This window comes from Dasypus novemcinctus, chromosome 13 (genome assembly GCF_030445035.2).
Source record: "Dasypus novemcinctus isolate mDasNov1 chromosome 13, mDasNov1.1.hap2, whole genome shotgun sequence".
In the NCBI taxonomy this organism is placed as follows: Eukaryota; Metazoa; Chordata; class Mammalia; order Cingulata; family Dasypodidae; genus Dasypus; species Dasypus novemcinctus.
In genome coordinates, this window is record NC_080685.1 from 6,660,657 (window position 1) to 6,682,945 (window position 22,289).

At 42.6% G+C, this 22,289-nt stretch overlaps 1 protein-coding gene across 4 annotated transcripts in view; it reads left to right on the top strand.

Annotated features, from left to right (window-relative positions):
- The window catches only part of PLD5 (phospholipase D family member 5), a 403,658-nt gene that overhangs the window by 364,342 nt on the left and 17,027 nt on the right, over positions 1-22,289 (top strand). For all 4 annotated transcript variants that reach the window (XM_071207354.1, XM_058309472.1, XM_004463321.3 and 1 more), the window contains exons 7-8: positions 6,788-6,924; positions 12,735-12,903. In XM_071207354.1, the coding sequence (XP_071063455.1) occupies positions 6,788-6,924; positions 12,735-12,903 (306 nt within the window). The remainder of the gene's footprint in view (positions 1-6,787; positions 6,925-12,734; positions 12,904-22,289) is intronic.

Here is a 22,289-nt window from a genome sequence, read left to right on the forward strand (position 1 = left end):
GATGACATGATCCTATATTTAGAAAATTCCAAAATGTCTACAACAGAGCTACTTGAGCTAATAAACAAGGTCAGCAAAGTAGCAGGATACAAGATCAACATGCAAAAATCAGTAATGTGTTTGTACACTACTATTAAACAATCTGAGGAGGAAATTGGGAAAAATTCCATTTACAATAGCAACAAAAACTCACATACCTAGGAATCAATTTAATCAAAGAAGTAGAGGACCCACATGCAGAAAACTACAAAACAATGCTAAAATATATCAATGAAGACCTAAACAATGAAAAGACATATGTGTTCATGAATTGGAAGACTAAATAACTAAATATTGTGATGATGTCAATCCTATCCAAACGGCTTTATAGATTCAATGCAATACCAATAGAAATTCCAAAAGTCTACTTTACAAAAATAAAAAAGGCAATTACCAAATTCATTTGAAAGGGAAAATGCACCCACATAGCCAAAAGCATTCCAAAAATAAGAAGAGCTACATGGGAGGAATTTCACTGCCTGACTTTGAAACATATTACAAAGCTACAGTGATCAAAACAGCTATATGAGACCAAAGCCCCTCTCAATTAGAGATGGGGCTTTACCATCCCAGTATTCTCAGGATTGGGAATAAAATATGGACTAGGGTGGACTTACTGATATTCTACTATAGACTTATTGGAATTCTAGCAATGGAAGACATTGTATCATTGATGTGGAGACAGTGGCCACTGGAGGTACTGAAGTCAGGGAGAGGGGAAAAAGAGGTGTAGTATGGGGAGCATTTTCAGGACTTAGAATTATCCTGAATGACATTGCAAGGACAGATACAGGCCATTATATATCCTGCCATAATCTACAGAATTGAGTAGGAGAGAATGTAAACTACAATGAACACAATAATCCATGCTTAGTAGCAATGCTCCAAAATGTATTCATGAATTGCAGTGAATGTACCAAACTAATGAAAGAAGTTATAAATGTGAGGAAAAGTGGGAGGGGTGGGGAGTGGGACATGTGGGAATCCCTTATACTTTGTAATGTAACATTTTATGTGATCTAAATATATTTTAAAAATAAAGAAAATTTTTAAAATTTTAAAAAATAAATAATAAAACAGCATGGTACTGGCATAAAGATAGACAAAATCAATCAGTGGAATAAAATTGAGAGTCCATAAATCAACCCTCACCTCAACAGTCAACCAATTTTCAACCCACCTACCAAAATCATGTTTTTTTTGGTTTTGTTTTTTTGTCTTTATTTTTTTAATGTTACATTAAAAAAATATGAGGTCCCCATATACCCCCCACCTCCCTCACCCCACTCCTCCTCCCATAACAACAATCTCCTCCATCATTATGAGACATTCATTGCACTTGGTGAATACATCTCTGAGCACCACCGTACCTCATGGTCAATGGTCCACACCATAGCCCACACTCTCCCACAGTCCACCCAGTGGGAGGACATACAGTGTCTGGTAACTGTCCCTGCAGCACCACCCAGGACAACTCCAAGTGCCGAAAACACCCCCACATCACATCTCTTCCTCCCACTCTCTCCCCCCAGCAGCCACCATGGCCACTTTCTCCACACCAATGCCACATTTTCTTCAATTACTAATCACAATAGTTCATGAATAGAATATCAATAAGTCCATTCTAATCCATACTCTATTCCTCCATCCTGTGGACCCTGGAATGGTTGTGTCCACTCCACATCTATATGAAGAGGGGACTTAGATTCCACATGGATGCTGAATGCAATTCTCCTGCTTTCAGTTGTAGGCACTCTTGGCTCCCTGGTGTGGTGGTTGACCTTCTTCAGCTCCATGTTAGCTGAGTGGGGTAAGTCCAATAAACCAGAGTGTAGGAGTTACAAGTCTGTTGAGGCGCAGGGACTGGCTATCACATGGTCAGTCCAGAGATTCAGGTCCCCTGGATATACACTAAACCCCAGCACCAACTACAGATCCAGTAAAAGTAACAAGAGAAGCTTGTGAACAAAGATCACATCTGAGTCCAGCTCCATCACACAGAAATACAACAAAATCATGTTAGCAAGACAAAACAGTTGCTTCAACAAACATTGCTGGAAAACTGAATATCCATAACCAAAAGAATGAAAGAAGACAAGCAGACAACAAGCAGAAACAAGCAGGGAATGGATATGGCTCAAGGAGTTGAATGCCCACCTCCCACATGGGAGGTCCCGAGTTCAGATCCCAGTGCCTTGTAAAGAAAAAAAGAATGAAAGAGGACTCCTGTCACACTTCTTACACTAAATCAATTCAAAATGGATCAAAGACCTAAATATAAAAGCCAAAACCAGAAAACCACTAGAAGAAAATGTAGGGAAACATCTTAAAGAATTTTTGGTAGGTGATGACTTCTTTAACCTTATTCCCAAAGCACAAGCAACAAAAGGAAAAACAGATAAATGGAATCTCCTCAAGAGGTGACTGCTAAGGGATGGGGAGGTCTTTTTTTTGAAGTAGTGAAATTTTTCTAAAAGATTTTGTGGTGATGAATGCACAGCATCATGATTATACTAAAAGTCATTGATTATACAATTTGGATAGATTATATGGTACATTCGTCAACCAAAAGGGTGCTGATGTAAAAAACCAGAAATCTGCTGGCTTTTATAAAGGGTATTTATTTAGGGTAGATGCTTACAGTTACCAGGCCATAAAGACTAAGTTACTTCCCTCACCAAAGTCTGTTGCCACATGTTGGAGCAAGATGGCTGCCGATGTCTATGAGGGTTCAGGCTTCCTCTTCTTCTTAAGGCTTCACGGTCCCAGCTTCATCCAATATCAGCTGTAGGCTGGGATAAGTCTCGTCTCTCTCCCAATATTTATTCCTCTACAGGCTCAGCTGCTCTGCTCTCTCCACAAGACTACCTGTAGACATTCAGGTGAACAGCTCATCTCTCTTCCCAGGGCCTCTGCCATGTCTAGTGGAGCCTTCTCTCTTTCCTCACCTATCTGCTTCTCTGCATATTTATTTCCTGGGACTTCAAAGTTAAAACTCCAACTAACTCCTCTGGCTTGTCATCTCCTCTGTGAGTCCCTGCCCACCAAGGGGGGTGGAGACTTAATGTCCTACTGACATGGCCCATTCAAGGCCTTACTCATAATTTAATCAAGTAAGAATGAAACTTCTGAATCCAATACAATTTAATGCACCTAGAGGAACAGACCAAACATAATCCAATATCTATTTTTGGAATTCATAAATAATTCCAAACCACTACATAAGGTATGTGAATATATCTCAGTAAAACTGCTTAAAAATAAATGAATAAATGCAAAAGTATAGCCAGAAATAGCAGCTATGTACAGCAGGGAAAACATAGAGAAATTGAAAGGTAAAGAATTTTCCTGTTTGTCTGTTTTTTGTTCATTATTATTATTATTATTGAAATAATGAAAATGCTGTAATAACGATTGATGTGATGAATGACCAACTATGTGATCGTACCAAATACCATTGATTGTACACTTTGGATGAATTGTATGCTTTATTAATATGTATCAGTAAAATTGATTTGTTTTTTTTAAAAAAGAAGACACTGGGTGAGCATAAAGAACAATTTGAAAGCTTGCAAAAAAAAAGTAGCAGAGCTTATGGGAATGAAACACACAATGGATGGGATAAAAATTGGATTAGAGGCTTATAACAGCAGATTTGAAATTGTAGAAGAACAGGTTAAGTGAAATCAAGGACAGAACATCTGAACTTCAAAAAGACAGGCGAACAGACAGAAAAAAGAATGGAAGAAATGGGATAAGATCTCAGGGAATTGAATGACAAGCATACTTGTTATAGTTTTCTCTGAAGGAGAAGAGAATGGAAAAGGGACAGAATGAATATTTGAGGAAATAATGACCAAAAACTTCCCAACTGAAAAACATTAATATCAATATCCAAGAAGGACAATGCACCTCAAACAGAATAAATCTGAATAAACCTATTCCAAGTCACCTACTCTTCAGAATGACAAATACCAGTGGTAAAGAGAGGATGCTGAAAGCAGCAAGAGAAAAGCAAAGCATCACATACAAGGGACCCTCAGTAAGACTAATTGCCAATCTCTCATCAGAAATCATGGAGATCAGAAGACAGTGGCATGATATATTTAAAGTACTGAAAGAGAAAAACTGCCAGTCAAGGTTTCATCTGGCAAAACTGTCCTCAAATATGAGGATGAGTTTAAGGTTTTCACAGACAGTCTAGCAGGGGAAATGAGGCAAGTGCAAGTAATTGTAATGTAAGGCTGAATGTGGTAAATAATAGAAGAAATCTCAGAGAAGGAAGAAATGCCTCTGGTTGGGTTTTTTTAAAAAGCTAGCTAAGGATACCCCATCTGAACTAGAGTTTAAAGAACAAATAGGGTTTTGGTAGACATAAATACGGAAACATGTCAGCAGGAGGTGCCAGGGTGAGCAAATGCGCAGGGGCAGACAGCATGGGGGCGTGGCCACAGAATGGCACTTACTCCAGTCTGGGGGTGTTGATAGCATGGGGCTAAAGAGGGATGCAGAGAAATAGGGGCATGCCCGACGGCAGAGGGCCACAGATATGCCATCCCCAGTGAGTTCAGACTTGATTTGGGGAGAGCAGAAGTTAGTTCCTCCTGGGAGTGGCATGTGCTGACTTTGTTTAGCTTGATCTTACAATAGCTTGGAGGTGGGGAGATGTGTTCTCCGTGTAGGAGAAAGTCCCAGTGAACTGCTCTGGCTGCAGCACTCAGGAGTAGGAGACAGGGGCAGACGCAGGAGCCACAGTTGAAGTACAAACCCTACGCCTTCCTGACAGATTGAGTGCATGCATGTCTGTGTGCTGGGGAAAGCGTGTAGCAATGGCTTATTTATTTGGCTGGTTTTAACATTCAGAAGCTTGCCCTTGTTCCAAAAGAAAGATCATTTAATTGAGCTCGTCACCTGTAAAGCACTCAGGTTTATTTGAAGACTCTGTCTCCTGAAGACGAGGGAAAGATCAATATTCCTTGAGCACTTCTTCCAAACACATTCCCAACTTGCTAGTAATGTTCCCTCCACCTGAACCCCAAGGGTGAAGAATCATCAACTAAAACATTTTGATTTTGCTGCCTTTTGCCCATTCTTCAACAAATAACGAACCAAAAAAGGACAGTACAATATACTGATACTCTCTGAGTGTACTCAGATTTTCATTGATTTCTTAACCTAACCCTGGGCCCCCAGTGATGACAAAAGCTGTGATAATAAGTGGCCAAGTCTTTATTGCTGATGGTGAAACAAATGACATAGGATTCCTGGCCCAGTCCCTTGGTACATGGCACTTTCTCGGATCCCTGTTAGTTGACCCACACGGTACCCTACAAATTTGTTCCTTCGAAGTGACAAGGCTTCTTTCATCTGAAGTGTCCCCTTTTTAATACAAACATCCCAGGAAAGGTTATATTAAAATTTGTGGGCAGAGTAGCCTGGAGTGACACAGGGTTACTGGAAGAGTTGGAGGTCCCCAAAGCCTCCCAATGTCATCCAGAGTCGGCAGCTCACAGCACGGGTCTTACCAGAGGAGACACTCTCAGGCGGTCCTCCCTGGGGAGCACGTGCTCTCCGGCTCTCCTTGCATCCTGGATCCAGCTCATTGCCCTGTGGGACTGTGTGCCTTTCTGGGGACGGGAACCCAGAGGGTGTGTGACCGTGAACCAGCCCATGCTGCTTCTGATTGGGGCATGCAGTCCAGAAGCTTCTCGCAAACCTCACGGCTGGGGTAGACGTGCAGGAGTCATTCGGCTCCTTACCTGGGAAGGTGGGACGCCACCCCAGGTAGGCCCAGGGGCCGCTCGCCCAGCGTCTTGGTGTGAAGCAGCCACTTGTGCTGTTCGAGCCCCTACACTAGCCACAATGTCAAAGAAAATCACGGGAAACACTGCTGCAGTCCTGTCTGGTAGAAAAACAAAGAGAAACCAAAGTACCACTTCCCCTTTCTAGAGCAATTTCATCTAAAAATGCCATGTTTTATAAGATAAAAACCACCCCAAGCAGCATAAGAAAAAAAAAATCTCAGGCATAATTTGCCTCCGTTTTCATTTCACTTAAGTGTTTCAAAACACCCTTCTTCCCTGGCTCACTGATGAATTTGGGTGCCTTCAAAACTCTCTCAGTTTCTCCTCTAGAATCATTGGTGACCCTTTTTTTTTTAACTTAATCTTTTGCTTCTTTATTTTTTAATTTATTTTTAAAAGATACATAGATCACAGAAAAGGTGACCTTTTCTTAATAATCAGCAATCCTCTTCCAGACACTGAAAGATTCAGAAAAAAAAACAAGATATTTAGATTTTCTGCCTTAAACATTTTCAAAGCCTCATCATATTTCTCATGAAATGACTACTGGGGTAAATTCCTCACTATATGTCATTATGTTTCATATGGTAATGCCTGCGAAAATTAACACATCTGTATGACAGAACTGTACACCAGAATCTCAAAGTTTATAACTGGATTGTCCCTCCAAAAAACAGGTAGGTTTACTAAAAGTAAGACTCATCCCCCAAGACAGACATAAAGGACAAACTTGGGTCCCAGTCCACCAGCCTTGATCTCTGCATGCCGCAGCCTGGAAAGCACTGAGAATGTGCTTGCCTAATTCACAAAACACGGGAAAGTAGGTTTTCCAATATTTAGTTGAGAGCCCAAACCCATTAAAATGAATGAACGACAACAACAAAAAGAAGTCCCCAGATCACACAAAGTACTACTCTAAAGGTTTGGTTTTTGTGTCTTCCCAGAATTCTCCCAAACTCTTTTGCCCGAAAAACAGAAGCTTTGATATCGATGCCATCTACAGCGTGATCGATGATGCCAAGCAGTATGTATACATAGCAGTCATGGACTACCTGCCCATCTCCAGCACCAGCACCAAAAGGTGAGTGGGCACCTAAGTCAGGACCCGGCACTAACCTCTGGACCACAGGAGAAGCCTGCCTGGACACTGAAGTGCCAGCAGGTCTGCGGACCTCAGATCAGCTCAGTGTGCAGCAACCATTCACCTGCGCTATGCCACCACCCCCAGCAGTGTCTGGCGTCTCACCCTGCAGAGGAATTTAGAAAGAATTTAGAAAGAAGATTGAGTTGTTCCCAGTTCGAAAAGGTGACTACCAGTTTAGAAGTATTTGTTGAGATGTATCTAAAGAAGATGCTGAAACTGAGCAGATCTTGCAGGGTTTCCTATAAGAGAGGTATTGCTTTATTCTGTTCATGTTAGTCTTCACCAAATGTTAAATTTTATACTACCTTCTCAAATTCAAAGAAAAGAAAGGAAAATATATATGTACACTTAAACATATATCAGCCAAGCAATCCCACTGTGGGAGAAAGAATCTTAAAAATGGAGCGCTTGTTCAATAATTCATCATTGTTTAAGCATGCAAATACTTGGAATAAATTTAGGAACAGAATTTATGACAACCTCTCCGGAAAATCATCGCATGCATAAATACATGGCCACTTTTGCTCTCTTGCCAGGCATGCAGTGATTTGGGTCCTTATCAATGTTTTGAATAATCAGTTTAATTCAGGAAAAATTTTCTAAGTGCATATTTCAGGGAGTGCAACCCAAGACCTTTTTGATTTGGAAAATTACAATTTTAAAATAACCATTTACTGAGGTGAAGTGATTAAGTGTGCCCTGTACTGCTTGAGTATATTTCTGGGTTGCCAGCCTGACATACGCATGCTATGCAGCCTCTCTATGCAAATGACTATCGGATTGCAAAACAGTGTTTCTCACAGAAAATGATTGCTCCTAATGATAGTCAGTCAAAAAACATTCTAAGCGGCAGCATGGCCATTACCAAGACCTTTTTACTTGAAAGTAGTGTGCATTCTTAGAACATCCATGGATTTTCTTCCAGGCACTTTCTCATCTTTTCTATCCCTCCTTTTTATATCTTTCTCACTGATTGAACATTTGTTGGTTTTTTTCAGATTTAGTTTCAGAGTTCAGCATCCCTTTAGGAAGATTTTAAAACAAGACAGATAGGATTTGCCTGATTTTCCTATAGCTCAGAAAGGGGAAAGGTCAGGTTCCTGAAGCTATACATTAGGATGAGAGGTTTTCTCAGGGTTGGCACTACCTTTGTTCCAGAAAGTCCCACAAACAAAATTTAGAGGTTCCTCATGGTCAAGAGTAAAAGAATCAATATGGAGAATCTAAAATATCTTAGAAATCTAAAATAAAAACTAAAAAAAAACAAAGAAGATGTTAAAGAACTGGCAATTTGCCTGCAATTTTGCATTTTGGTTATTAGTCTACCATTTTAGTTGCTATTCAAAGAGCAGGTCTTTTATCATATTTTTAAAATTTGCAATGTTTAGCCTTTAGCATTTTGAAAGAAACGTCCCCAGTAAAACATAAGAAGTGATCTAAACATCCAGATTATAGTTATTCTCAATTGTATAAATGAAAACAATTTTAGGAGTCAGACTGGTTACTTGTCTTGGAAAATTTTTCAGGCATGAATTCAACTTGAATAAACAAGTCCATACTATTAAATTTCAGAGTGATGCTAGAATTAATTGGTATCCTATTGACTTAATTTTTAGTCTACACACTGCCAAATATTCAAATGACAGGGAAAAAATTCATATACTCCCAAATTACAAATGGTTGGCAGGGTTGACAGCATGCAGCATATGTATACACTATCATTTAGCTATAGTGCTAGCAGTAACTTCTCCTTCAAGGTAATGGGAATGGAACAACAATATATGGCTAAATACATCCTGCAGTAAAAAATCAGATACTCTGTTTCATTTCTTCCTAATTTAGCAATCAAGCTCTATTTCTTGAAGCAATTCACTTAATTATTTAAATCTCACTTTGGGGTTGTTCATTATTTCTTCAGTCACATGAAATGTATCTTTCAGAAGGAAATCGGTAAATGTAGAAAATGTAGACTGATTAGTCTTTGGGGTATTAATCTTTTTCACTTATCTATTCATTCAACAAATATTTATTGAGCACTGTGCACTAGTGATTAAAGTATGAAGAGCAGACAGTCCCAGGAGCACAATCTAATAAGGGCAATGGGCACAAAATAGATTATTATAGCACAATGGAGTGAATGGGACAAGAGATTCATGTAGACTAATATAGATACTCGGAGAAAGGGCATCTATGGCAGTTTCAGGATATGCTGAATCTTATTGGAAGGGGTGCCACCTGAATTCCATTTTAAAATATGCAGGTATTAGAAGAAGGGTGAGGAAAAGAGTTTTCCAGGGACTGCATGAGCAAAGTCTCAGGTGGAGAAAATAGCCTGAAGTGTGCCAGGAGCTGCCACGAAATCAACACTGGAACATAAAAGTCCAATGTAAGGTGTGAGAGATCAAACTGGAGCGGGGGGCAGGGGCCAGGAGTGGAGGACCCTGAGTGTGAGGGAGCTGTGGCTGCGGGGGCCTCCCCTGCACCTTAATCCAAGGGTTAAACAGATCAAATGGATCGGTTGGTGGTCATCGAGGATGCGCTTTACAGACACAAGATCAGAGGTAGAGAAACCAGTTTGGACACGTGGTCATGGCCAGTCAGCGCTAACGAGGGCCTTGACGAGGCAATCACAGGGGGAATAGAAGAAGGAAGGTATATTCCAGGATGATTTCTGAGGCAAGTGATGACTGGTGAAAGGAGAGCAGATGCAAGACTGAGTCCCAAGTTTCCACTCTGTGTTATTAGATGGTGACAGCTACACAAAGTAGCATAAAAAAGGACAGGGAAATCAGCAGGTTTGTGAATCTGAGGTTTTTGTAAACATACAAGGGGAGATATTCAGAATAGAGTCTGAAGAGGATGAGCCTGGTGATGTGAATCTGGAGTCTTCAGAATACAGCTGACAGTTGAAACCAAGGGAGTAGACTGAGCCACCCAAGGAAATGGCACGTAAAGTGCGAAGAACAGAAGGATGGTAGAAGCCCAGCGGATCATTGATATTTAGGGAAGAGACCCTACAACAAACAAAGAAGCAGTCTGAGAAATAATGGGTAGACCAGCAAACTAGAATTTTAGAAGCCAATGGAGTTTATTTCCAAAGAGAAAGGGATATCAGCACTTGTAGCCTATAAAATAAGCAATGAACGACGTTCATTAGACTTGGCAGTTGGGATATCACTGATGAAATTTACTAGAAGTTTTGCAGCAGAATGATGGGTTACACGTAGGGGGCAGTGGGCAGAGTTGTGAATAGGCGATGGTTAAGTGCAAAGTCTGTGGGTTGAGGAGTGAATGAGAGGTGAAACATCAACTCAGAGGTTATAGACTTATGACTGAGAAGATCAGTTGAAAGGAGAGAAATTGTGACCACTGCAAGTCAAAGGCAGGTTTCTGAATGGGAATGCCTGAAATTCTTTTTAGGCTAAGAGGTTGCTAGGCAGAGTGTAGCTGACGATATTTTCAGGAAAGAAGGACTAATCAAAAGCAGCTCCATGGGAAAACGGACTTGGCCCAGTGGTTAGGGCGTCCATCTACCACATGGGAGGTCCGCGGTTCAAACCCCGGGCCTCCTGACCCGTGTGGAGTTGGCCCATGCGCAGCGCTGATGAGCGCAAGGAGTGCTGTGCCACGCAGGGGTGTCCCCCGCGTAGGGGAGCCCCATGCGCAAGGAGTGCGCCCCGTAAGGAGAACCGCCCAATGCGAAGAAAGTGCAGCCTGCCCAGGAATGGCGCTGCCCACACTTCCTGTGCCGCTGAGGACAACAGAAGTGGACAAGGAAACAAGACGCAGCAAATAGACACAGAGAACAGACAACCGGGGCAGGGGGGGAATTAAATAAATAAATAAATCTTTTTTAAAAAAAAGCTGCTCCAGAGGGGGCTCGGGAGCAGGGAGGCAGCCCAGGGGAAGGGGTGGCTTTGGCCCTGACCTAAGGGGGAAGCCCTACCCCTTAGACCAGAGGAAAGGGCACGAGGACAGGGGCAGGTATAGAGCGCAGGAAGGTGAGGAAGCCACGACTGGTAGCACAGTGCCACGAAGGAAGGGGAAACACGGTTCTCTGGAGCAGGGTGAAGTTGGGAATACATATTGGAAGGTGCAGGAGCTGCCCAAGTACCCAAGGAAAGGGTTTGGTGGAGGCGCCAAGGGCCCAGAAAGCACGTGTACCTGCCGGAATCTGCACGGTGCTGGGTTACTGTTTCCAGCGGCCCTCGGCCTTTGGGTACAGAAATAGACAAAGGGAATTACTGCATTGATGCAGGATTTAGATGTCGCCAAGACCTAGAGGAAGGCAGAGGCCCTTCAGGTGGTCAGAGGAGATGAGGCTGGCCAAGGAAAGGGACTGGGAGGAGCTGATGGACCAGGAGAAAATGGAGGGAAGGTGAAACTGGGGCCCATATGGGTCCAAAGAGCAGAGTTAGTGTGAGAGAGTGGAGAGCCTAGGGGCCAGGAGGTCAAGGTCAGAGGTGAACAGGAGATCCCTGAATGCACAATGCCTGCAAAAACTGACAGCCTGCAGTGTCGCATGGTAGAGTCCAAACAGTGAGTTTATCCAGGATTAGGGCAGGATTTGGATGGAGGGAAATTCTGCAAACCAAAGACCAAAATCTTCAGGGAGTGGAAGAGTAATCAGGAGGTCCACGACGACAGGAAAAGCAGGGCGGGAACTGCGATTCAGGGCTCGAGCTTGAGATAGGAAAGTTGGTTCTTCAGCATGAGATTAAGTGACAATCTGGCAGCGACATCCTCCCAGGGGTGGGAGAAGGCTCGCCCCACGTCTTAAACCAGATGGGGAGCTGTGGTAGGGAAGAACCAGGAATTAGTTAAGGCTGAAGGTTGAGAAGGGGGGAGAGGCTGAGGCTTCAGGGGAAGTTGTGCCTGATGGGGGTCCCAAGTGCCCTTGGAAAGGGAGGGAGGTGGGGGAGTCCTGGGAGAGGAAGCTAGGGCTCGGGCGATGGGAGCATGGGACGGCTCAGGTCAGCAGAGCGGAGCTCACTGGGGGCAGCGCCGAGGCGAGCGGTTTGGGCAGCTCTAGGGGCAGAACGGGCTTCAGGATCCTGACTGGAATTCTCATGGCAAGTTGATTCTTTTTTTTTTTTTTTTTTTATTTCTCTCTCCTTCCCCGCTGCCCTTCCCCCCGCCACCCATTGTCTGCTCTTTGTGTCCATTCTCTGTGTGTTCTTGTGTCCAGTTGCATTCTTGTCAGTGGCACCAGGAATCTGTGTTTCTATTTGTTGCGTCATCTTGCTGCATCAGTTCTCCGTGTGTGTGGCGCCACTCCTGGGCAGGCTGCAATTTTTTCACACTGGGCGGCTCTCCTTACGGGGTGCACTCCTTGTGCCTGGGGCTCCCCTACGTGTGGGACACCCCTACATGGCACAGCACTCCTTGCACATGGCAGCACTGCACATGGGCCAGCTCCACACAGGACAGGAGACCCTGGGTTTGAACCCTGGACCTCCCATGTGGTAGGCAGATGCCCTATCCATTGAGCCAAGTCTGCTTCCCACAAATTGATTCTTGACACACCTAGAAATGGAGACCCCAGCTGAGCAGGAGGAGAGTGAGGGTGAAAGGGGGGCAGTTAGTCTGTCCACACAGGCTGGCTGCAGGAAACCTCACCGGAGGCTCTGTATCACAGAACAAAGTAGTGGTCAGACTGATGCAAACTTCTCTGCAGTGGAGCAAATTTCTTTCCCAAAACGAACTTATTTTCTTTACCTTTATCTTTATGGATATTGTCTCTGCAGGACTTACTGGCCAGATTTGGATGGGAAGATAAGAGAAGCATTAGTTTTGCGAAGCGTCAAAGTTCGACTCCTTATAAGCTTCTGGAAGGAAACGGATCCCCTCACATTCAACTTCATATCATCTCTTAAAGCTATCTGCACGGAAATTGCCAACTGCAGTTTGAAAGTTGTAAGTATTATATTTTCTGTGTTATAAAAGAGAGTCTGTTCCCTGTATGTATCCGTGAAAGCTATGAGCCTACACGAACCGACGATGAGAACCAGGGCAGCAATCTTTGAAATTAAAAAATACTTTAAAAGATAGGATAAGGGGGGGACAACCAGCAAGATGGGGGCGGAGAAGGAGCGCCTAGAGTCAGCTCCTGCTGCAGGGCAGTTAGCAAGCACCCAGAGCTCTCTGGAGCTGCTGAAGCACCTGTTTGGGGGCTCCAGGAGGCCAGAAGAGCATCCTGCCACGTCCTTGGGGGAGTGGAAGGAGGAGACTGCCTGTCTGCAGAGAAGACTCGGAAGTAGAGGCTCCACGCCCCGGAGGCCGGGGCCATCCTCCACTGAGGCACAAGCCACCTCGGGAGCTGTTCCGTGGCTGGAATGGAAAGCTCCACTTCCCCAAAACAGGGGAGGAAGAGACGTCTGGGCACCAACTCCAGCTACGATGAGGAAATTCAGCAGCTTCAGTATGATACTGCGAACAGCTGAAGCTTGAGCCTGTCCAGGTCAGGAGGAGGCCGGGAGCCGCCATCTGAACTCCACACCCGGCACGAGGGGAAGCGGGGCGGACTGGAGAGCCCAGTGCTGGTGGGGGCTGGCTTCTTCCTATCCAGGTCAGACTGCAGGTCTAGTCTAGGCCCCAGTGCCACCTCCAGCAGGGAGGAAGCTCTGGGGACCTGTGCCAGTCTCTCCAGGAAATTCCCAGCCAAACCACAGAGACCGGTGATTGTCCTACTCTAGTGGCACAAGCAGCCCCAGGAGCCGTTCTGTGGCTGTAATTGGAAGCTCCATTTCCCAGAAACAGGGGAGGAGGAGACAGTTGGCTGCCAATTTCAGCTACTGATTGGGAGACTTGGCTGGCTAAGAGATCACCCTGGGAACAGCTGGGGTGAGAGGTGAGAACAGCCCAAGTAAGGAAGAGGCCAGAAGCCGCCATTCTGACCCACTCCAGGCTGAGGGGAAGCCGGGCTGACTGCAACTCTCAGGGTCGGCAGGAACCAGTTTCCTTCACACAGATCAGCTTGCAGCCCTAGCCTAGGCTTCAGCCCTGCCTCTGGTGGGGAGGAGCTGGAAGAACCCTGCGCCAGCCTGTACAGGTAACTGCAGGGAACTTTGGCTGGCATAGACTGAAAATCAGAAGTCTGCCAGGGCAACTGCAGCCATCTTAGACCCGCACTGCATAGATTGCTGCCCACACCTGCAGCCCCATCCCTGCCCCAGGCAGGGGAGAAAGGGGCATGAAGCTTCATCAGTCTCTCTGGGCATCTACAGTCTAGGCCTGCATGACTTGGATTATTCCACACAGCTGTGACTCTGTCCCTACCCCTGGCAAAGGAGAAAGTTGGGAGAAGCTTCATCGGTCCCTGGGGCAATGAGGGCAGCTTGAGCCTCCACAGCTTATAGCACCAATTACATCCTTAACTCCTACTGCATAACCAGCAAGGGAGAAAGGGCAGGAAGCCCTAAACTAAAGAGAAAACTGCACCCAGAATAAATACTCTAGTAAGCCAGATGCCAAGACACCAACAAAAAATTATAATCCACACCAAGAAACAGGAAGCTACAGCCCAGTTAAAGGAACAAGATAAGCCTTCAGATGACATAAAGGAGGTGAGACAACTAATCATAGATGTTCAAACAAATCTCCTTAATGAATTCAATGAGATGGCTAAAGAGATTAAGGATATTAAGAAGACATTGGATGAGCACAAAGAAGAATTTGAACGCATACATAGAAAAAAAGCAGATCTTATGGGAATGAAAGGTAAAATAAATGAAATTAAAAAATCATTGGAATCATATAATAGTAGATTTGAGGAGGCAGAAAAAAGGATTAGTGAGCCTGAAGAAATGACCTCTGAAAGTGAACATACAAAAGAACAGATGAAGAAAAGAATGGAAAAAATTGAACAACGTCTCAGGGAACTAAATGACAGCAAAAGATGTGCAAACATATGTGTCATGGGTGTCCCAGAAGGAGAAGAGAAGGGAAAAGGAGCAGAAGGAATATTTGAAGAAATAATGGTAGAAAATTTCTCAACCCTATTGAATGACATAGATATCCTTGTCCAAGAAGCACAACGTACTCCCATCCAAAAAAATCTGAAGAGACTAACTCCAAAGCACATACTCATCAGAATGTCAAATGCCAAAAACAAAGAGAGAATTCTGAGAACAGCAAGAGAAAAGTAATGCATAACATATAAGGGATACCCAATAAGATTTAGTGCTGATTTCTCACCAGAAACCATGGAAGCAAGAAGACAGCGGTCCAATATATTTAAGATACTAGAAGAGAAAAACTTCCAGCCAAGAATCTTATATCCAGCAAGACTGTTTTTCAAAAATGAGGGCAAGATTAGAATATTCCCAGATAAACAGAAACTAAGAGAACTTCTAAGCGAAAAACCAGATTTTCAGGAAATACTGAAGGATGTGCTAGAGCCTGAGAAGAAAAGACAGGAGATAGGGGCCTGGAAGAGAGTCTAGAAATGAAGATTATATCAATAAAAGTAACTAAAAATGTCAAAAGAGTGGTGAAAATAAAATATGACAGATAAAACTCAAGTAGTCAGGAATAAACTTAACCAACGATGTAAAGCACTTGTATTCAGAAAACTGCAACTCAATGTTAAAACAAATCAAAAAGTCCTAAATAACAGGAAGAGCATTCCATGCTCATGGATTGGAAGACTAAATTTCATTAAGATGTCAATTCTACTCAAATTAATATACAGATTTAATGCAATCCCAATAAAAACTCCACCAGCATTAAAGCAAAAATTGAAAACATGATCATTAAATTCATTTGGAAGGGTAAGGAGTCCTGAATAACCAGAAACATCATAAAAAGGAAAAGTGAACCCTCATCTCCAGACTGTAAATCATAATACCTACCTATAGTGGTAAAAACAGCATGGTACTGGCCTAAAGACAGACACAATAGACCAATGGAACCAAATTTATGGTTCTGAAATAGACCCTCACAGGTATGGTCAAGTGATTTTTGACTAGCCTGTCAAACTTACACAGCTCAGGCAGAACAATCCATTCAACAAATGGTGCTGAAAGAATTGGATATGCATAGCTGAAAGAAGGAAAGAGGACCTGTATCTCACATCTTATCCAAAAATTAACTCAAAATGGATCAAAAAACTAAAAATAAAAGCAAGAACCATAAAACTTCTAGAAGAAATTATTGGAAAATATCTTCATGACTGGTGGTGGTGGATTCTTAAAGGAGATAAGAGGAGGACTGAGTGGACTACTGATGTTTAATGTATGTGGAAGTTTTAATTAGCTTTACTGTAAAAGTGTGGAAATGTGTAGAGTGGATGGTAACACAGAGTGAGTAACAGTTAGTTTATAATTGGGGATGTGACTGAAAATGGTAGTCTAGTTATGTAAATGCTAATTGACAGAATGCTATCAAATAATCTAGGAACTGGATAGCACAGTAAACCAAAGGATGGATGAGAATTGTGGTTGATGGTACAGATGCAAGAGTGTCCTTTGTGAGCTAGAACAAATGTATATCACTACTGCAGGGGGTTGGGAATGTGGAGAAGCATGGGAAAAATACAGCTGGAGTGACCTATAGACTGTGGTTAATAGTAATAATATAATATTCTTGCATCATGTGAAAGATGTACTGAGTTGATACTGAGGCAGTATGGAAAGTGTGAGCCAAATACACTATGAACATGGTAACAATCAGATGATATTATTTTATCTGTAGCAAATGACACACCACATTGTGGTGTGTTGATGGAGGGCTGTTGTTTGGGAATTCTGCACATGTGCATAATTGTTTTATAAGTTTATAACTTATGTCATGAAAAATATATTTAAAAAATAATAATAGGGTGGTTTGGGGAAAAACAGACCAAATGTAAGATAAGGACTATGATTAGTAGTAAGATTTTGACAATATTCTTTCATAATTTGAAACAAACATCTCATGACAATGCAAGGTGTTTGTGGAGGGCTGATGTATGGGACCCCTGTATGATGTTATACATGTTTGCTTTGTAAGTTCACAATTTTTACTATATACTTAATTGTTTATGTATGCTCATTATATAAATGAAATAAAGATAATAGTAATAGGGAGGGTTGGGAAAAATACTTTGTTAGTAATATTTTGACAATGCTCTTTAATCATTACTTACAAAGGTTTAACAACAAGGCAAGTTACTGGTGGTAGGGTGAGTTAGAGTTTGTATGATGTTATATATGTTTGCTTTGTAAGTTCACAACTATTATTATACACTTATTGGTTATGTATGTTTATGTGTGAGTGATATACTTGAATAATTTTTTTTTTTTTAAACAAAAGATAGGGTAGGGGAACAGATGAGGCTCAAGCCATTGGGCACCTGCTTTCCACATGGGAGGTCCCCAGTTCAGACCCCAGAGCCTCCTGAAAACAAAACAAAACAAAATAAGATAAAATAAGGAAACAAACGATAAAAAGCAACTCAGGGGAGCCAATGTGGCTCAGTGGTTGAGCGCCAGCTTCCCACTATGAAGTCCCAGGTTCAATCCCAGCCCCAGTACCTGAAGAAAGAAAAAAAAATAGATGTTGGAGAAAAATATGGTGCTTACTGGGACACAGAGACCGATATGACTATAGACAAAGAAAGATTTATTGAGAAGCTCTCCCAATGGAGGGGGTCTGAAGAACAGACTTCAGTCCCCCCACCAGCATGGTGGGGTCTGAAGAGGGACTTCAGCCCACTCCTGGAAGGGGGGGATTTGAATTTATACAGAACTTTCCTAGGCGGGGAAATGATAGCTGGTGGGAGGGGGTTGAGGGTCCGAGTGAAGTGCAGGGGCCAATAGAAAGCCCTAGAAGCCCTAGAGGTGGAAATTTTCCCTGACAGTGACTGGAAGATAGTGGGTTAGGAGTCATGGTTTCTTGGCATGCTGCAGGAGCAGATGTTTCTTTGATCTGTAGGGATTTTATCTCCCTCTGATGTGCAGGTAGGGAAGGTTTCCATTTCCCTTTACTCCCATCTCTATGTGGTTTCTTTATTTAACCTGCGGGGAAGTGCCGTGCCCTTGGACACGTAGGCTTATGGGGGATGGGGTGAGCCTTTCCCCAGTGCATATCAGAGGAAACTGAGCTACAGCTTGTTAATTACTGCAAACTTCTAACATTCCTCTTTGTTTGTATACATATATATATATATTGGGGGACCTGGGTATTGGGGTATATGGTACCGGGCCAAATGGGAGGGCGAGGGGATTTGGGGCATTGGCGCGATTCAGGCTACTTCCTGCTGTCAAGGGGCAGAGAAAAGAGGTTCCCTTCCATCCTGTTTAGAGGGCTGAGGTTTCAGGTTCCGCAGGCAGGGGCTGATATTGTTGTTCACAAAGCAGAAAGACGCCGTTTATATATTCCCGGGATGTTGGCTGTACAATTTGTTGTATGAATCGGACAAGAAGATGATCGTGGGTGACATCTTGGATGGCTGTCTGCATAAACCGGTTATTGCATGGAAGATGTGTGGACCTGCTCATAGGAGGAGAATGAGAGTTAAAATTGTAGGAAGGATAGGAATTAACCATGAAATTTAGGATGGTCTGTGAGGTTATTGCTTCTAGGAGTCTGAGGAGAAGGAATGATGAGATTATACATTCAGCATTAAACAGTAATGGAATTAATGGTTGACAGTGAGACTACAGGATTTGATGGGCTTATACACATGGAGTTTTAGCTAGAATAAAAGACTTTAGATTATTAGCTGTGGTTTCATAACAGTGTTTTTGAGTGATTTTTATGGATTTAAGAGTCCCAATCAGCAGAGCTGCATAGACAAGTACAGTGATTAAAATGACCACATTTTCCCCAGTTTATATAGTTTGAAGCATAGGCAACAACGATTATTATCACTTTCATTTTTGGGCTTGGAGCAGCTGGCACTTTAACTTGTAGGTTAAATTAGTCCATTGTTGTAAGGATCTGGTTACAAGAGTCCCGGTGCAGGGTCCGCAGCACTGAAAGCACACCTTGCCCCTTCCGAGAGAGGGAGGGGACCTATGTCATCCACTTGCCACCGTGCTGCTGGAGTCTGTGCTCGGCCAGTAGGTCTCATCCAGTGAGGTGATGTCACGGTCATTGGAGTGAGCACGATGGGCACCCGTGGGTGATGTTCATGAGCTGCTGGCGAGTGACAGGCGGTTGGAACTGCTGGCCTAGGCACTGCCAGGTCTGGTATCCACAATATTTGCTTTTTGGTGGAGCCACTCTGCTGTTTTTTGGGTTATAATAGTATGGCTGTGGACTTTCACGAGGGCATCTGCCTTAACAGTCTCTAGAGATGTTAGAGGAGGGGGCAGGGACATGGTAGACAGTTGCCTGTCACTGCTGGCAGGCGTTCCAGGTGCTCTTTCACAGATTTTTCTTTTCCACAGAGAGCAGTTTATAACCGTTCATGGTTCTTGTTTTGCACTTTGTTTTCTTCTAGTAACTGTGACTAACACTCAAGTGCTATTTGTTTAGAAAGTTGCCTTAGCCAGGAACCCCACCCAAAGCCAGTGTTGGTCCTGGCTCCATCCAGTTCACAGGGTGGGTTAAGCCCACCCCTTACTGCGGGAGCCTCTGTTATTGTTTTAAAAGCAGCCTGCTGGGGAGGACTTTCATTTCCATGCACAACTTTTTCTGATTAACACATATAATGGCTTTAATATCTGAGCTAAATGGGGGATGAAGTGTTTTCAGTACCTTAATACTATCAGAAAACATTATACTTCATCAGTTAAAACAGAGGGTACAGTTCTTTTTTTTCGCTTTACTTAACACCATTTAAGAATGTGATAGACAGGACTTTGAGTTTAATTGTTTGCCTATTTTAGGCTCTTAAGATCCTTACAATAAAATACATTCTATATGCCATACATACATAAGTTACTAAAATGATTTTGGAAACTGTTTCAAAGTAAATTTTTTAGAACATATAATTATCATGATCACATTAACAGGTATTTTATTTTAGCAGTGCAGAAAAAACTACTTTTTTGTTATTTTATGAAAACTTAAGACTTTTAATGGAATTAAATTTATTTTTTCCTATTACCACTGTAATATGCAGATTGAGGTGGCTTTTAATTATCAATTCAGTTTTTATTTAATAATGACCTTTGTAATTACCCATTTGAATGTCAGTTTAAGCAATGCATTTGCAAATTTTTATAATTATTCATAACTGCATAGAGTATAGTTACTTCAAGACAAACTCCACCTTTACAGAACACATTTTCTTACTTAATGCTACCACAGTACCTTTTACAACTTGCCTCATGCATTCAAGTTTTGTCTTACATACTTTCATTCTGATTTAATGAAAACCAGCCATTTTATCTTAGGACAAAACACACTTTCTTAAACAAACATTAAATTTTAGTCAGCACTCCTACAAACTTTTCACACACTTTCTTGAACAAACTTATCAAATTTCAGTTAGCACTCTTACAAACTTTTCACTTTTTTCAATACCTTACATTTTATTTTGTGAAGAAAAATAAACTTTATTTTAATTTAGAGAAGGACCATTTTTACGAAGAGATTTGTATCAATTTTATCAGTTAAGACCTATAGTTTTCATTACTTATACCTATTTATTAATATAAGCGCTTGTTTAATTTTTGGCCATTTGGATAGAGTTTTTTTAGGAATATTACCATTCAGAGGTATTAAAATATATACTGCCAGTGAACAAACAGACAAACACAAAAAAATTTGTGGCATGCAGACAGAAACAAAAAGTTCATTAATTTGACTCATAAGTTTTACTTTTTTGGTATGGCTATTTCTACTACTTTCAAGGTTTTTTTTGAATCAGTGTTGCTTGTAATATGCCATCTTGTTTCTGTAAACACGTTTACTAGTAATCAGCAACTGTTAGGAATATTTGAGCACGAAAAATGCAGTTAAACTTTAAAACAGTTTAGATAGCTATTTAGCACATATATTTTGAATTATTATTTTTTTAGGAGTATATTTGGTTTTTTTTTAAAGATTCATTTTTTATTTATTTCTCTCCCTTCCTTCCCCCAACCCCCCGTTGTCTGCTCTCTGTGTCCATCCACTGCGTGTTCTTCTATGACTGCTCCCATCCTTATCAGCAGCACCAGGAATTGGGTTTCTCTTTGTTGCATCATCTTGCTGCGTCAGCTCTCCATGTGTGGGGCGCCATTCCTGGGCAGGCTGCACTCTCTTTCATGCTGGGTGGCTCTCCTTACAGGGCGCACTCCTTGCGCGTGGGGCTCCCCTGCATGGCAGGGCACTCCTTGCGCGCATCAGCACTGCACATGGGCCAGCTCCACACGGGTCAAGGAGGCCCGAGGTTTGAACCGCGGACCTCCCATGTGGTAGGCGGACGCCTTAACCACTGGGCCAAATCTGCTTCCCATATACTTAGATTTAAAGTTCAGGAGTAAGTGAAAGGTTTATTTGTAAGAGGTGAGTATTGTAGGTTTGATACTTTGTAGGGTATCATGAGGGACAGAATATTGGGGTTTGAATGGGATGTGGATAGGATTTTTAAACTGAACTGTGACTGGTTTGTGATGGGCAGCAATGGTAGGAACTTTAGTATTTTAGATTTTAGGACTGGCAGAGTTTGATGGAAAAGGGGAGCAGAGGAGGGAGTGAGTGGGTGAACAGGTGGTTTTTTACTGAGTACAGTGAAAGATGGGTTGTGGAACTATTGACTTTTACCATTGAGACTGAAGAGTAAGTTAAGGATCTAGGGTTTGGGGATGGGCAGAGTAAGTGGTTTTCATATTAAGAAGAAATGAAATTGGCTTACCTGCTACCATCATGTTACCTGTGGTTCTGCTGTGGAGATGGGGGTGGGGTCTGCACAGTTTCTGGGGTACCTTTAATCATCTGTTGCTGGTTCCAGAAGGGCTGGGAGGTTGGAGCCAGGGGTTGGGTCTGACCGGGTAACTGATGCCCTTTGCCTTGAGAGGCCTGGGGACACTTAGACTCTTAGTGGATTTTTTGCCTGCACAGCGGGAATGGCCCTGGAGGAGGCTGTGGCTTTGGGCACTGCTTGGCTCAGTGCCCAGGCTTTTTGCCTTTGAAGCGTGGCCTTGGTGGTTTTTTTGTACTTGTCTAGAGTGGAGTGTCTGTCGGAACTCTGGAGGGTGGAGGATTTACAGCTAGGTTTTTTTGGGGGGGACTGCTCTGGCTCTGACAGGGCTTTGACAGTGTTTTGTTGGTTTAGGGTATTTGCAAGAGTTTGGGGAAATTCTTTTTCTTCTAGGGGGGATAGACAGGCAGAAAGAATGCTGTAGAGGTTGCAAGAGAAGGATATTAACCGGTTCTCTATCTGGCTT